A 16,550-nucleotide genomic window follows, 5' to 3' on the forward strand; every position below is an offset into this window, starting at 1 on the left:
TGAAACGTGTGAGATCTAATTCCTACTCTGTGAAGGGCTATACTTTGTGTGATGACCATGGGACTATTCATGACAGACAACTTACCTGATAGGTTTCTTGTGATTCAGTTTAATTCACCTGTAAGTGCCCAAACTTTTCGCGACAATAATTGTTCTTCTAGTGTGCATTATCAACATTACCACCTGAATAATCCACAGATATTGCGGAAACTTTTTGTGCAGGGTCACACTAGGTAAACAATAGGCAGGATGATCTTGTGTTATATATAAATGCACCACAGTGATCATGAAAGTAGATAAAAATATTCTTTAATTAATGATAAATTATGGTACCATGTTAGGGTGTGTAAGAATCAGATTACTGCACATGTGCCTGTCAGATACCATACCCCTTACAACTCAAAATGTGTCTAGCTTGCTTTTACCTGCTTGACACCTTTTGATAGATAATCAAACAGAGCGCAGATGGATATAAAAATATTTATTTTCAAGTGTCTGTTTACATTTCAATTAATTTGAATGGAACTTTGAAAAGTATCTTCCTCTACAAAGACAGGTTCGTATAATCAGATATACCAATGGTCACACATGCTTTCATCACATTATATTTCAGTATAATGCACATGATGTAGACCCTGTAACACACTCATGAAAACAGCAACCAGTAATTCTTCAATATGAATCTAACGACAGAAAAAATTTAAACTTACAACATTTTGCTTCTTTGAGTGTCATTTTGGAAGTTGGGGATTACAATACTGACAAATGTTATGGATAACACACTCACAAAAGAAAGAAATTGTTATCCATAAAATTTGTCTATATTGAACAACATTTTGGTTGCACACTTACACTTCAATGTGTTTGGTACAAACAACCATATTGTTTTATATAAGCACATGAACCTATTCCAATTGTTATCTGCATAAATTTCATTGTGCTAAATATCTTGAACAGTCTATTTCATAAGGCCTGACTAATTCCTTTTCTTGGACAAAGGATCTGTCAATCTGGTTTTGGAATATTACAAAAATATGAAAAAAAAAGAAAAAGATTTTGGTCATAATACGAAGACGAAAAGTAAATCATCAGTTGATTTGTAAATGGAAGGGAGGCAACTCTTCTGCAGTTCAGATATGTAAGTAGTTTTAGTGGATTACTGCTGTTCTCTGCCAGTCAAATCACTTCACTTAATTTGCATAATTGAAAATGAATCCTAAAATAGAACTTAAAATATATTGTTACCATAATAGATGCCAGAACACAGTACTGTTTATCACAATTTACAGTGCTAGAGCCAGACATAAGCATGAGTTTTGTTACCGTAATAAACAGATAAATGATGGAAATATGTCGTCACTTCTACATCCTACAGGCAGGCTTAACGCTAGACCTTAGCAAACAGATTTAGGACAAGACACTTCTATGTAAAAAATGATCATGCATTCATAGCACCAGCAAATAAAAACTTCAAATAAAATAATCACTGTTGACCATGACACTCTTTAACAAGTTTCAGAAATAGAGATACATGTCACCTGGTATCCAGAACACATCATGTGCTCAAAGAATGCACAACCATAAGGGGGTATCACCAGTCACCTACATGCACACGGTATACACACAGTTCAACCACAAAATACTGTCTTACTGACAACTTTTTCTGTAGTATGAAATAAGATGGTTCAGTTTCCAATCCTTGATCCCTTGTAACAACCTGATATGGCACAGGGCTATTTGTACACCTCAGATTTAATACACTGTCCTTTGATTCCCATCACAATATCACCATGAACATCTCCAAGTGTTTACCTTTGTCACTGAGAATACGCTGTCACATATTTTGTATTGCAAGCTTAGATCCAGCTGAATAGGGTGACTATAAATTCTGATGTGGTAACTCTGTGTACATCCCGTCACATCACCTGTAGCACTACATGAGTACCAAATTGATTAAGATCTCTGATATGTTTACCTCTGCCTTAAATATCAGACACCCCCACCATGGGTGATTGCCTTAGAGGAATGTGTTAACCAGCCAATCAACATTCTAAGTGCGTGGAATGACTGAGCAAAGCATTCAGACCCAGACATCAAATTTCAGTATTTCCAAAACAATCATGAATGTGCTATTATGTTGTAGTGGCTACACATTGCTGTTTCCGATCACCATACATCTACACCCAAGGAAGAGTACCATTAAAGTAAAGAAATTTAGCAGAATCTTTTACAAACCTAACATCGGAAAGCTAACATCTGAAAGCCACACATCCTTCATTTGTATTGGGTGATAATATTTCACTCAGGGATCATTTGACGTAATCTCCGATGGAGACTTTATGAGACCTTATCACAGAAAAGTATTCCATCGAACTAAATATCTGATTGAAATAAATTGACCTACTTCGTTGACTCATGGTCCACAGACCTAATAAATCTCACACTACACAACCCCCTTCCAACTGGTGCAGGGGATGAATAAAATAACAAAAACTTGCATCTGAAAAACACTTGTCTTGTGTCATTATTTGGTCCCTCTCTACAGCAACCTTTGATCCACACAGCTACACATGCAGATGCAAACTTAACAAACTACTAGCCAAAAGCACTATCATTCAGTCAAATGTCATTCTGACAAAGACAGCCACTATTGCACAGCCCCAAGCTAAATGCTGTCAATCTGACTCCTCAACACAACCATAGGACAGTCCAGTGGTCATCAGTGAACTTGTGAAGGAGTTTGTCCCCACAACTGGTCACATATCCAAGGACTGCAGTCTTATGGGTCAGAATATTGGTTCTGTGGTAGGAATCAGGGCTCCTCACACCCCTATCAGTCTTCGAGCTCGGAACACCACGGTGCTGCAGACCAATACCCAGCAGGCTATGCCAACCCCGCCTGGAAACAAATAACAGAATACCTGCACTCAAAGTTTCCTTAGAATAATTTCATTGTTGATTTCAAGCTTTGAACAATGGAAGAAGTTGGGTTTAACACTTATTTGAATAATATTCTGGTGTGCCAAAGGGAGGTGACTCTGCACAGGGAATTGTGGCAGCATGGACAACTGCACCACTGGTGTCCCTCTGAACAATAGAGGGGTAGAAATGACATCTTCACTGAAAAGAATCATCTTGGCAAAATGGTCCTTAATCTTCCTTTAAAGGGGAAACAAAGCTTTACTGTCTAGTAAAAGAATTCATGAATGATGGATGTACAACAGACAACAACTCAAGACAAACACTATAATTTTTAGTATAACTAAGAGAATCAGCGAGAATCAAACCTGGAATTCCTGTAGGGAAGGCGACAATTCGACTGAAGGGGAAGAAATATGAGGATGGCAGCTCTAGTAAAGGCTCATTTCGGTACGTCAAGACCAGACTTAACATTGTCAGAGCCTGAAACATACATATAGCACTCCCTGAAACATTTATATGCACGAACAATACTGCCAATGGTCCGAACATGCTAAGAGACAAGGATAGTACTCACTAACACATATATATTATTTCGTACAATATTCAGACTGTGACAGATAATTTCAGGCATATTTAAAGAGTCTTATTTAAAATGTGACAGAAACATGACACAGTATATCAAATCAGATAACTGATACGATAGAAAAAGAAATCTACTTGATTATATGACAAGGTCTGTGGATATTGGCTCTTGGACATGTGTGAAACAGTGCATAAATATTCAACATGTATATATATCAGCAGCTGATATTATGTCCATCAGTTAATATGGCATAATTGATGCATAAATATTCAACATGCATATATATATCAGCAGCTGACAAAAATGTACATTAGCCCATAATCAATTGCATGAATTGTTTACTCACATGAACAACATGGATGGCCATCTTGATGCCCACTTTCAACATGGTCAAACGCTGGGATCTTGAGCTTCCTGAATTAGAAGATGGCAGGATAATGTTATCACTTATCAAGAGCCTAGTGTCCATCAGTTAATATGGTATAATGGATGCATTAATATTGTAAACAATATTGCTTTCAGATCAGCATATGTTTAACATGATAATCATGATAATGATATAACATGGATAAATAACATAACTTAGTTAAATTTTCATTTATCAAATATTACATAAGTTATATGTGTATGGTAAAAATATATGAAAGGTACAACCACACTTTACATGTCTTATTCATCTTCACATATTTCTGTAATATTGATCTACCTAGTTGCTTAAGCTGCCCCATGATCTTGTCAATTTTGCGTTGTATCTTCATGTAACGTGCAAACTCGTCAGCCATATTCACAGACTCCTGGTCCGACTTGAGGTCCCTGACTTGTGACCTGAGATCTAGTTCCTCATTGCTCAGTCTAAACACCTTTTTCCCAATCTACAACAAAACATAAACAGATTGTGACAGGAAAAAAGTATAAACATGTACAACATAATCTAAGAACAAGCTGTAAAGATAATAATGCTGAAACATTATCTTCTTCATGATGTTACACACAGCAAGTGGTTGCATAATGGCTCCCCATGTCAACCACAAACAACTAAAACTGGGTTTCGTAAAAGTGTAATGTGCCAATACCTTTTAGTTTTCATTTTAACATACCCAAAACAAAAAATCTTTTACGATCTTTATCCATTTATTTTGGGAATGTGATGTTACTAAGAACTTTGGGGATAAAGTTTTGAAATGGATAGACCAGTGTGGTCGTGTATGCAATATGAAGCTAAGTGCTAGATGTATACTATGTGTAGTTCATGAAAACATAATAACAGACAAGGTTTTTTATTTCATTTTGCTTTTTCAAGAATTTTTGCATTTACAAATGCAAATTTCAAAACTTATTTTAGTAGATTTGTACAGGAAATGAACATGAGATACAATATAGAAAAGGACATAGCTTTTAGAAACAGTGATCAACATAAGTTCTAACAGGCTTGAATGTTGTATCATGTACTTTTGCATCATTGAGCAATAATCAAGATCATTAAATATATATTTAACATGTGATATCTGAGGCCAGCTGATTCCTATCGAAGTTGTGTGTAAATGTAGGTGTGTAAGTATGTGAATGAGTGTTTGTCCTAATTGAAAAACCTTCTTCCTCTGTACATCCTTTAAACACCCATGTAAACACAATATTAAATGAACTTCATGCTGTGGAACTCACATTACTCTGGGTGTGAGCTAACCCATATGCAACAGGAAGGGTGAAATAAAATATGTACAACCAAAAAAGCATCATATTTTTCTATATTATATTTTGAAACACTGCAAACCAGTTTCGGCTTCACAGGGTTGATTCCAGGTCCATGTTAATAATGAAATCACTTGCTATTTCTCTATCTCACAATGAAATATGTATCACACTACATGTGACTACAGTAAATATAATAATGATTAATGACACACACTACATACTTCATTGTGATAGGAATTGTTTTAACTCGAGCGTGTGTGCAAACGATAATTTCTACTTCAGTCTTCCACTTTAGCCATGTCATCATGACTGACTTCTGAGTCCAAGATCCGCGGACATCACCAACCCAGGTCCAATCATCAGCTACGACGTTGTGGACCTATTCACCAATGTACCACGGGATGAAGCCCTTCAAGCACTACGTCACAGCCTCTCAACACCAGCCTCTCTACCGACTCTATCATCAGCCTCACCTCCGCCTGCATCAACTCCACCTACTTCACCTGGGGCGATGCCATCTATGAGCAAATCCACGGACTTCCCATGGGCTCCCCACTATCCCCCATCCTAACAGAAATTTACATGGCCGACCTCGAAGAGAAGGCCCTAGAAACTGCACCCTTCAAACCGCCCTGCTGGTACCAAGTAAAGTGGATGACACCTTCGCCGCCCTCCAACCTCAGCAAGATCCAAAGCAGCTCCTCGCCCATCTCAACAGCCAACATCCCCCCCGCATCAAATTCACCATTGAAACAGAGCAGAACAACCAACTACCTTTCCTTGATGTCCTTGTGTCCCGCGACCTCCTGCAACCAACTCCAGACCTCCGTGTACAGAAAACCAACTCATACGGATCAATACATCCACTACAACTCCAACCACCCACCTAAAGTCAAGACGGCGCCATCTCTACATTGACCAGAAGAGCCAAAAACATCTGCTCAACAAACCTACAGGAAGAAATTGAACACCTGAGGAAAGTCTTTGTGGAACGCAACCACTACCCACCTGAAATAGTCAACAGAACCATCGGCAACGCTTTCACCTCCTGCCAAAAGGTCTAAACCAGAATCAGCCCCCATCAAGATATCCATTCCCTACATTGGTAAACCATCACACCAAATCAGCCGACTCCTGAAACAACAGGCAGGAATAGACACTACCTTCTCAGCGCCCTCCAGCCTCAACAACCTCCTCCATGCCAACGGAGAAAACAACCCACCACAACAACAACAACCCGAAATGTGTTATTTACAAAATAGACTGTGATTGTGGACAATGCTACATAGGTGAAACATCCCACCCATCAACACCCGAAGTCAAAGAACATCGCGCACCTCGGTTGCTAATTCCGACACCAAATCAGCTATCTCTGACCACATCAAAGCCAACCCCAATCATCAAATAGAGTGGTCCGACATCACCATTCTCGCCAACAACCAAACGGACTTCACTAAACGCAAGCTCACAGAAGCCATTCACATCAAACGCCACAAGCCTACTACATCAACCGCGTGACCAAGGATACTTCATTCCATCTGCTTATGATCCACTCCTCCACCAAGCCCAGTCTATTGTATAAACATCGCATCCAGTGTATAAACATCTCATTGTAACTACATCTCTGGCTTCCACTCACTATCCTTTATGTACTTACTGGCTTCATCAGCTTACTGCTTAGCCAATCATGGCAATTATGTTGTTTCCTTTGTCTATTATGTTGTTTCATTGTTATATACAGTATATATATGCAGCTCCTACACTTCATGTATCACTCTTGCTTGACAACGGTACAAGAATCTGTATCGAAACGTCGCACTCACCAAAATAAAGAAGTTGTTATCCATAAAACTTGTTATATATTGTACGTCTCAACTTCTAAAATGCCACTCAAACAAGTTAAGAACAAGCTGTAAAGATAATAATGCTGAAACATTATCTTCTTCATGATGTTACACACAGCAAGTGGTTGCATAATGGCTCCCCATGTCAACAACAAACAACTAAAACTGGGTTTCGTAAAAGTGTAATGTGCCAATACCTTTTAGTTTTCATTTTAACATACCCGAAACAAAACATCTTTTACGATCTTTATCCATTTATTTTGGGAATGTGATGTTACTAAGAACTTTGGTGATAAAGTTTTGAAATGGATAGACCAGTGTGGTCATGTATGCAATATGAAGCTAAGTGCTAGATGTATACTATGTGGAGTTCATGAAAACATAATAACAGACAAGGTTTTTTATTTCATTTTGCTTTTCGCAATTTTTTGCATTTACAAATGCAAATTTCAAAACTTATTTTAGTAGATTTGTAAAGGAAATGAACATGAGATACAATATAGAAAAGGACATAGCTTTTAGAAACAGTGATCAACATAAGTTCTAACAGGCTTGAATGTTGTATCATGTACTTTTTGCATCATTGAGCAATAATCAAGATCATTAAATATATATTTAACATGTGATACGAGGCCAGCAGATTCCTATCGAGTTGTGTGTAAATGTAGGTGTGTAAGTATGTGAATGAGTGTTTGTCCTAATTGAAAAAACCTTCTTCCTCTGTACATCCTTTAAACACCCATGTAAACACAATATGAAATGAACTTCATGCTGTGGAACTCACATTACTCTGGGTGTGAGCTATCCCATATGCAATAGGGAAGGGTGAAATAAAATATGTACAACCAAAAAAAGCATCATATTTTTCTATATTATATTTTGAAACACTGCAAACCAGTTTCGGCTTCACAGGGTTAATTCAAGGTCCATGTTAATAATGAAATCACTTGCTATTTCTCTATCTCACAATGAAATATGTATCACACTACATGTGACTACAGTAAATATAATAATGATTAATGACACATCAGCTACATACTTCATTGTGATAGGAATTGTTTTAACTCGAGCGTGTGTGCAAACGATAATTACTACTTCAGTCTTCCACTTTAGCCATGTCATCATGAAGTGAAAGAAGGCAAACATCTGTTGAGTTGATTGAAAACGTTTCAGCTCAGACTTAGCCGAGAGCCGCGATGCGGTCCTACACAGTCAAGGCTAGCTCAGACTCAGAGTCAGAGTTCATACCCGGGGTGTTTCATCGTGCCACAAAGAGGAGCAAGCAAAATGAGATCTTAGTTGTTTGATACAAAATGTACCCATAGTAGAATAACTCGTCTCTGTAATACATTTTCACGAATAATATACAGTCTGGCTGAGTCTGTGGTTGTTTTTATCTTCTTCTAGTCTTCATGAACGAAAAGTGAACAAATGGATCGTGTGACTTGTTGAGACAGTAACTGTTGAGTAGGAAGTGTCTCCTCAAATAACACTTTTAAAGAACATAACATTCACAGATGGTTCCAGAAACAACTTACCAAACCTGCAACAAGATGTGAATATTTCGGCAAAATAGAAAACAGAACCACAAAGAGAAAGATCAGGAGCATTAAAAGCATCTTGTTGTCAGTCAGAACTTTCCTCGCCAAATGTAGCAACCGTATGTTCCCGAGCTTTTCCGACTGTCCCGCGGACGCAACAACTCTTGTACATACAGCTGTGCAGACCGTTATAAAATTCTGGAGAAACATCTTACCAAGCGTGGCATTCGGTTTCACCGGGTAGAAATATATAGTCACGTAATCCTCAATTAAATTGATCTATGCGTGCATTCCTGTCATTCCGATACATTGAAATTGTTAGACAATATTCCCATAATGTTTGTTGTCATTACATATTTGGGTTGTGTTGATTAACAGATTGATTAATAGAATGCATGAAGTTTGAATTACACACACGTTAACGTGGGTTTATAATGAAATCTGTAAAATATACTTTGACTGACATTTGGGCCAAAAATAGACTTGCCCAAGTCTCTCCGGTACTAATTAATAGTTTAAATGTAAATTTCTGAAAAAATACAAATAACAGACTGAAATGTCCGCTTATCTAGATTTGCCTCTTTTAAGGATAGATTGATTTGCATCCATGGTCTCAGCATTCAGTACAGCCTTGAAGCCAGGCTAGGCCAAACCCTGTGGTCCATAGTGTCCAAATCAGTGTTATGCTTGACCCAGTGTTATGTCTTTGTTATTAGTCGTTATATTTGAATGCAAAATTGCTACTGCTACAAACTCGCACTGCATGTCCGCCCAGGGCCCCTTTTACATTCGCCACCACCAGTAAAAAAGCGTATTTATCACACATCATCCGAATCCAAGAGTATTGGAGTTATTTCACGAATTCATATAACCATATTATACCCATACCATATTCTCGTGTTCAAGAAGAGGTGTGAATTCTATGATGTACAGTGGGTCTTTAAAACAACAACAAACAACAACCACATTGATGTCCAAGATATTTTTTATGGATTAAACTTCTTTTTAAATTTCTCTCACAACGTTTCGAGACCATTCCAGGTCCCTTCATCAGGTGAACTGTCAGTTAGGACTATGACGTCGTCACTATGACGTCATTACTGAGTTATGACGTCACAATGCAAGTGACATCACAGTACACTAGGGAGAGTACTGTGTAAGTGAGTTAGTTACATAATGATGAAATTCATGCTAAATAATAGAGTTGAAAGTTGAATTGTCAATACACAACAACTGCTAATTACACAAAGGTTACTTGATAGCAGGCTTTCCAAAAAAAATAGTAGACTCGTTTTTTTCTTGTATCTAAAGTTCATCAAAAGGTTACTTGATAGCAGGCTTTCCAAAAAGAATAGTAGACTCGTTTTTTTCTTGTATCTAAAGTTGTCAGGAAAATAATGCATGGCCGTTTCTGTTTTGAGAATATATATTGTTACAAGATAAAAATGCATCCCTGACACATTTTATAAATGTAACAAATCCATTATTGAAAACTGCGGTTATTTCGTGATGGTGTCGATGCTATCGTTGCTTTTGAATAAATCAGGGTCAGACAAGGCTCAGATACTTTACAACCATACCGTCAACACCAGCAAAGTGGCGCGGGGTTCAAAGGCTTAAGCCAGCAGAACCACCAAAACTCAGTAGTCCTCGTTCCTCATCCTCCGGGTAGAGCCTTTCCCGTCCGAGTCACTTTGTAACGAAGAGAGAGAGGCACAATAAAAGTTATGTGAGTACAATTTCTGTGTTGAGTTATTCACTGAATGGATGTGTGCATGAATGATGTGTTGACAGTTATGGGGCAGGTGTCATCCGACCCCTCACTCCTTGTGGTAGCGGCCTTAACATTGGCAGGCTAAAGTACTGTCGGAAATAGAAAAAAACTGTTTTTAGGCTGTTACTCTGTATCCCTAAAATTTACACAATTGCAAATAGCATATGTCGAAATAACCCACTTCGGCCTAACTTGGCGTTCAGTGGGATGCGTAATACGATATCCAGGAAAGCATGTTTACTCGTAAAATCGGGCAAAACTTAGAAAAAATACGAATAGCTGCTGAAAACAATAGATCAGACTATAGATGGCAATTAGGTCGCTCAGCCAGGCACGACGACGGACCGTCGACTCACCTGGCATGAAATGCACGTGCTGCCTACAGGCACAAGGGGTCATCTCAAAAATATTTTGTGCTTTTTCATTGTGTTGACTGTGTCTCATCTATTGATTAACATCTTACGTGTCTTTCTTTCATATAGTTTCATATACAGAGATATGTAAAAGAGTATGATACCCGAAAACCATAGAAACGCATCGTAGTATATAGGACAGGACTGGATATTATTTGTAAATTGTTATGACGTGCCGTGTATCTCCCCAGTATAATTGCCCTAAAGGATTATCTTATCTTAGCTGATATCTCTATCCCCAAGCCCGACCCCAGGTTTTGCTTTTGAGACGGCCCCTCCTATCTGTTTCTTTTTATAGTGACAGTGAGACTGCATGGCAGCTACATCTTAATAGTTTCGGCATAAAAGTTATTATTTTTTACGTCAGCTATCGTTTATAATGAATCTACGTCTAATTTCAAATTGGGCATTTAAAAAGCGCCCTTTGTAATACAATATCGTCGCACACTAATTTGCATAAAGCCATGGTCTGTTCCAAATAAGTCTGTTTGCATTGCTCATTTCTGCACTAATTTCCCCTCAGTAAAGTCCTTTTTCTCTACCACCGAGACTGTAGTTAGGCCGAACTTAGTTTAACAGATATTTCACACTTTCACATATCAACTACATAAATTGTAGAGATAAATGAGAAAATACAGTTTTTTTCTATTTCCGACAGTACTATAGTGTCCTAACGTCAATCCGGAGTCACAGAACGGCAATAAGTTTGGGAACTGTCGCGGGGGTCCAGGTATCCCAACTCCCAGGTATGGTGTTGGAGGGAGATGTACCCCAAAGCGCAGTTACGACGCCTTGTTGTTAGCACTTTCAATGCCTCTAACCACTGAAGGTTACATCACAGTTTCGTCCACGATACATCCAAACGTAACCAGGCTGAAAACAGTCACCAACATACTGCAATTTTAAGGCTCAAAACATATAAATCTTTTTACATTTTCAACCACCATTACTCGTAGGGGATGGGGGTGTACTTTCGTTTGCCCAGTAGTTTTATTTTTTCATTTAATTTTTTTTTGTAGCCTTTAAATACAACGTATTACGACTTCAAAGAAAGGTTAAAACCAGTTTACTCTTGCACCTTAACGCTAGATCAATACGAATGGTGTGCTGTGGGAGCGCCAGGTGAAAGCGTCCTTGATGACATCCTGCTTCGTCAGTTGTGGATGTCGTGACGCGAGGACGTAGCAAGGCATGAAACCAGCCCTCGGATCAGATATCACACGATATCAATCAAACGGCTTATCAAACATTCAACGACCCACCGCCATGCTGCAACAGCATTCACCGACTCGATTTAAGTCATTCTGTATTTATATCCATCGAAATTAGGCTGCGCCCCACTAAACGACCGTGCATTGGTAACGTGATGAAACCATTCCAGAGCACCTGTTGGCTGTCTTAGGACACCTCAGAGGCGGATCTGGGTTGAACGGGTGCCACCTATATATGCATCATACTAGTCATGTTGATGTTTCAGAAAGGTGTAACTAAACCGATATACCATGCCACAGCGTAACATTGATCCACATTCAGACAGCAAATATCAGAACAGTCTCCGAACCGACCTGTCCATGTTTCACCCCTCCATATGGATCGCTAGACAGGGTAACTAGTGCCATCGTTTAATATCAGAGCAGTCTCCGAACCAACCTGTCCATGTTTCACCCCTCCATATATGGATCGCTAGACCGGGTAACTAGTGCCATCGTTTAACGTCTTTCGAAATGACGCCGACGTGGCAGACAAAACAAATAGTTTACTGATGACAATCTTAAAGAGTTTGTAGTAACAAGAGAACTGATGTGACGTCTTATGTCACATACATGTATTGCACATGCTGTCCTGATGTTTTACATCAGATGTTAATGCTTATGGGAGCCCTTGGGTATCTCCAACACCGCATGCTGAATGTTGCTGCCTGAATGTCGTATGAAGCGACTGAAAGGAGGTTTCGGCTGATGGCTTGGTTGTGTGACATCATACGAGTCACGTACCACGATGGCTTGGTCAGTTGTTCATGATATCAATCACTGGATTTTCTGGCCAAGACTCGATCATTTACAGTTCGCTGTGATAATGCTGGAACACATCATGCTAAGAGCATGTAAATGACACTAAGCCCTTGAAAGTAGAAAACATTCATAATAAAGTAAATGGTTGTATTCATCGTGGAGCATGCCAAGAATGTTGCTTGAATGTATTCAAGCCAATATTAACAAGTTTTAGTTGAGGCGTTTCATGGGAGAATAATAAAGTTAAGGAATTCATGTTTGTAATATTTAATCACAATGCCATAAAAACAAAACAACATTTCATACACATATACACACAAGCAGAGTTAATCACAGAAAAGAGTTTCACTGTTGCTGGTGAAGAACACGTAGATAACTGATCCTCAGTTTAGAACCAAGTGATAATATCCAAAAACAACAGTTTGTTATACAGCGTACACCTCAAGTCAACATTGCCTGGGGGGAGCTAACGAAACAGGTAACTCATTCACCTAAATATTTCATAGACTAAGTTAGTAGAAACGGACCAGTGGACCATTACCATGATAACATCAGCAAAGTTAAAGGACTTGCACAATGCTTCATATAAAATTACTTACTTATACATCCTGTTTTATGTGTAACTGGGACAGCCACGGGCTATGAATCATAAATGGTATCCACAGATATTACATTCGGTGTGCTGCCAGGCTACTGATACTTCCAGCGGGCGGAGCTCAATGCACAATCTGGTGAAACAGTAGGTAACAATATATGATACAAAGAAGTAAAGAAGCAGATGAATGGGTAGTAAAATAACTATAACAATGGAATAATATATATAGGAAGTTAAAGTTATCTGTGCATAATTTCATTTTCAACGTGTATATGTCTGTATATATGTATATATATTAAGATGTGTATGTACATCACTCACAATAAACCATGCCACCAAGTTGCAACACGCGCAATTAACAAACAAACCATACTGGAAGGATATAAGGAATATAATATACATTTCACCGTCTCCATTGTTGTATTAGTGATACAATACTGTTGTCCTAATGCTGATAGGTATTTGGCCAAGGGCTAGAAGATATCACAATCACAATAACAGCTTGGCAATAACTATACCTTTTTCTTAGCCTTCTTAACCAGAAGTTCTGTTATTGATCTGCCATACAGGAAGGAGGTGACTGCATCTCCCGACATGAATTAAAAAAAGGCTAACTTGACATGACTGTACAGAAGTTTCTTAATAGTTAAATAGTTTGGCCAATGTCTCAAGTCAACACCCATTCTCCTATTTATCACAGATAGTTTAATAATAGAAATTCCTGCATTATTTTCGGCAGAGGTAGTTTTGCAACTTTCCTCATAAGGTGAAGATGACATTTCGAAGCCAGTAGAGTGCGTCTTATAACGAGACACGTTTGTATTTTTAGCGACCTTGGGGAGCTAGCCAGTTCCTTGAGAATGCCAACCACTTCCGGGTGCTCTTTGAGAAGGGGTAGTTTCTCCCTCCGACACTTGATGATGAGACTGTGGTAGCAAAAGGCTCCTGCTTCTATCAACATATCGAGTATTCGTCTGTCAGTACACACCTGAAACGCTGTGGATATAGGCGTGTGGCCGTTGTAGCCGATGCGATTGGGGTCGGCGCCGTTGAGTAACAAAAGGCGCACTGTGTCATAGCATGCCGATTTTACCGCTAATATAAGAGGAGACGACCCCCTCAACTGCACTGCATCAATGATAGCTCCATGACGTATCAGCAACGACGCGATGCGTACGTTCCCGTGTAAGGCGGCCACGTGCAGCGGACGTAACATTGTCACGTCAGCTAAGTTCACGTCACAGCACTCAGCCGTAGCCATAGCTTTGGCCATATCGTAGTTGTTTAGGTCAACGGCATGCCATAATGCTGTACAACCGCGATCATCTTGGATATTGACGTCAAAACCTCCCTGTATCAACAACTTTACCATGTCTAAGTCTCCTTTTACAATACATGGGTACATTGACATCAACTTTAATTTATCCTTCTTCCGATATTCTCGAAGCTTGTAGCTGAATTCGTCTATATCAACAATGTACTTCATATTAACGTCACTCCCACGCGACAAAAGGTGACGTATAACATCCCTCTGGTTGTTGGAGACGGCGGCGTCCAGTAACGTCATGCCCAGCCTGCTGACGGTCGTCGTGTTCCTGAATGCATGATTAACACTGAGCCCACGACTCAGATAACCCCTGAGCGAGGCCACATTGCCAGTCGCAATGGCGTCGTATAGGTCGTCTTCAAAATAATACATCACGAATCTCCAAACTTCACTACTTGGATATGAATATAGTTTCCATAATTAGAGTCCAAGATATCATTTGAAAACGAATTTTGACACGAGGGTTCATCGATTCACAACAATCCATGAATGCTTAGAAAATAGTCATCTCCATTCCAAAGTCCAGTTTCTGGAATGACACAGCGCATTTTACGAACAGAACATATCCTCAGTCATGATATCATGATAACCGACCTGGCTCCTGCAGTACAAACCACTCTTAAGTCGTCGCTCTCGCGTTGACATTCCAGCCCTCACACCGCATACTGCCTGCACAAGCAGCTGTCCTGAGCACGGCAATACGGAACTGACCTGTGACTGTCGATAATACTGCAATATGTCTTACTGGACTGACAGCTCCAAAATCTGACCATGTCGATCCACTTTAACAGTCCTGTATAATGATCTTGCTGAATGATGAAGTGTAGTCAGGTGTATGTATTATTTAAGTGCCGAGGTCGCGGCGTCACGGTCGCCTAGCACAATGCAGGCGGTGTATACCCAGATATTAGACCATTGATATTTGATCTGCTTAAACTGGTTTATAGGTTGGTACGTGTACATCAGTGAGTATCAGGAATAAAAGCCAAAATCAAGAGCATACATCCACCATACTTGGCAACAAAAAATGCAAACAAAGATTACACATTTGTTTCAAATATTGTCTGTTAATAAACCCTCCATTGATTTATACGAACTTGCATTTAGTCAGGATATCTCCAGTTCCTTTCATTGTCTTATCTTATCTAATGAGCCTTACATCTAGACGCTACTTTAAGTATTATTGTTTTTGGACAGCTCATGTAGCGTGCGATAACACATAAAGTATATCGTAAAAATAGACATTATACAAAATGTAGTTAAAAAGGCATTTCAAGACGGATAGAGCATTCAACGATAAAAATACATTCATATCCTTTTTATCCAAAAATAGAAGATCAGGTTTGTATGGTTGTATACGCCTGAGACTGTATGTGGGCGTATTCCAAAGAATTTGTAAATGGTCATGCACTTTCCATGACGCCCTCTACATATTCTGTTGTGGTGTACTCGGTGTCAAAGACCCCAGCGTGGGTTGACGGTAATAAAAGAACCGAGCAACGCTATCATGTCGCTTATAGTTTGTCTTTGCCATTGCTGGGCATCCACTAATAAGGTGGCGGGCAATTTCATTATATTCATTACACAATCGACGGTTCATGCACGGTTACATTTTGACGTAAGCTCACACACTGACGGTTACGAGTGGGAAGTGACTGATCCTGGTCAGCAAACAGGAAGCCTTATGTTTCACCTTTCAGGTCTGTTGTCTTCATCCAAGCGAACGAACCAGCATGTTGGTGTCCTCCACACACTGCACGTAGTCTGATTTGATATGGCACTTCGATCGCCTGTTTGACACTCATTTCTGTAATGTCCACTAATACAGAACCGTCAACAAAGGAACA

General features: G+C 39.2%; 2 protein-coding genes across 2 annotated transcripts; both read right to left on the reverse strand.

Moving 5' to 3' along the window:
* Positions 1-464: 464 nt before the first annotated feature.
* Positions 465-8,690, reverse strand: LOC124281723 (guided entry of tail-anchored proteins factor 1-like). Its single transcript, XM_046717694.1, has 5 exons — positions 8,580-8,690; positions 4,212-4,377; positions 3,852-3,919; positions 3,288-3,402; positions 465-2,899 (listed from the first exon to the last, which is right to left on the reverse strand). The coding sequence occupies exons 1-5, from the start codon at positions 8,658-8,660 to the stop codon at positions 2,823-2,825; spliced, it is 507 nt and encodes a 168-aa protein (XP_046573650.1). The 5' UTR covers positions 8,661-8,690; the 3' UTR covers positions 465-2,822.
* A 4,342-nt stretch (positions 8,691-13,032) lies between these two features.
* LOC124281727 (ankyrin repeat domain-containing protein 50-like) lies at positions 13,033-15,573 on the reverse strand. The gene has a single exon (XM_046717696.1). It carries the CDS (start codon positions 15,073-15,075, stop codon positions 14,071-14,073), a length of 1,005 nt encoding a protein of 334 aa, XP_046573652.1. The 5' UTR covers positions 15,076-15,573; the 3' UTR covers positions 13,033-14,070.
* Between the last annotated feature and the right edge of the window lie 977 nt (positions 15,574-16,550).

This window comes from Haliotis rubra, unplaced genomic scaffold (genome assembly GCF_003918875.1).
Source record: "Haliotis rubra isolate DU_JTF1 unplaced genomic scaffold, ASM391887v1 Scf289, whole genome shotgun sequence".
Lineage (NCBI taxonomy): Eukaryota > Metazoa > Mollusca > Gastropoda > Lepetellida > Haliotidae > Haliotis > Haliotis rubra.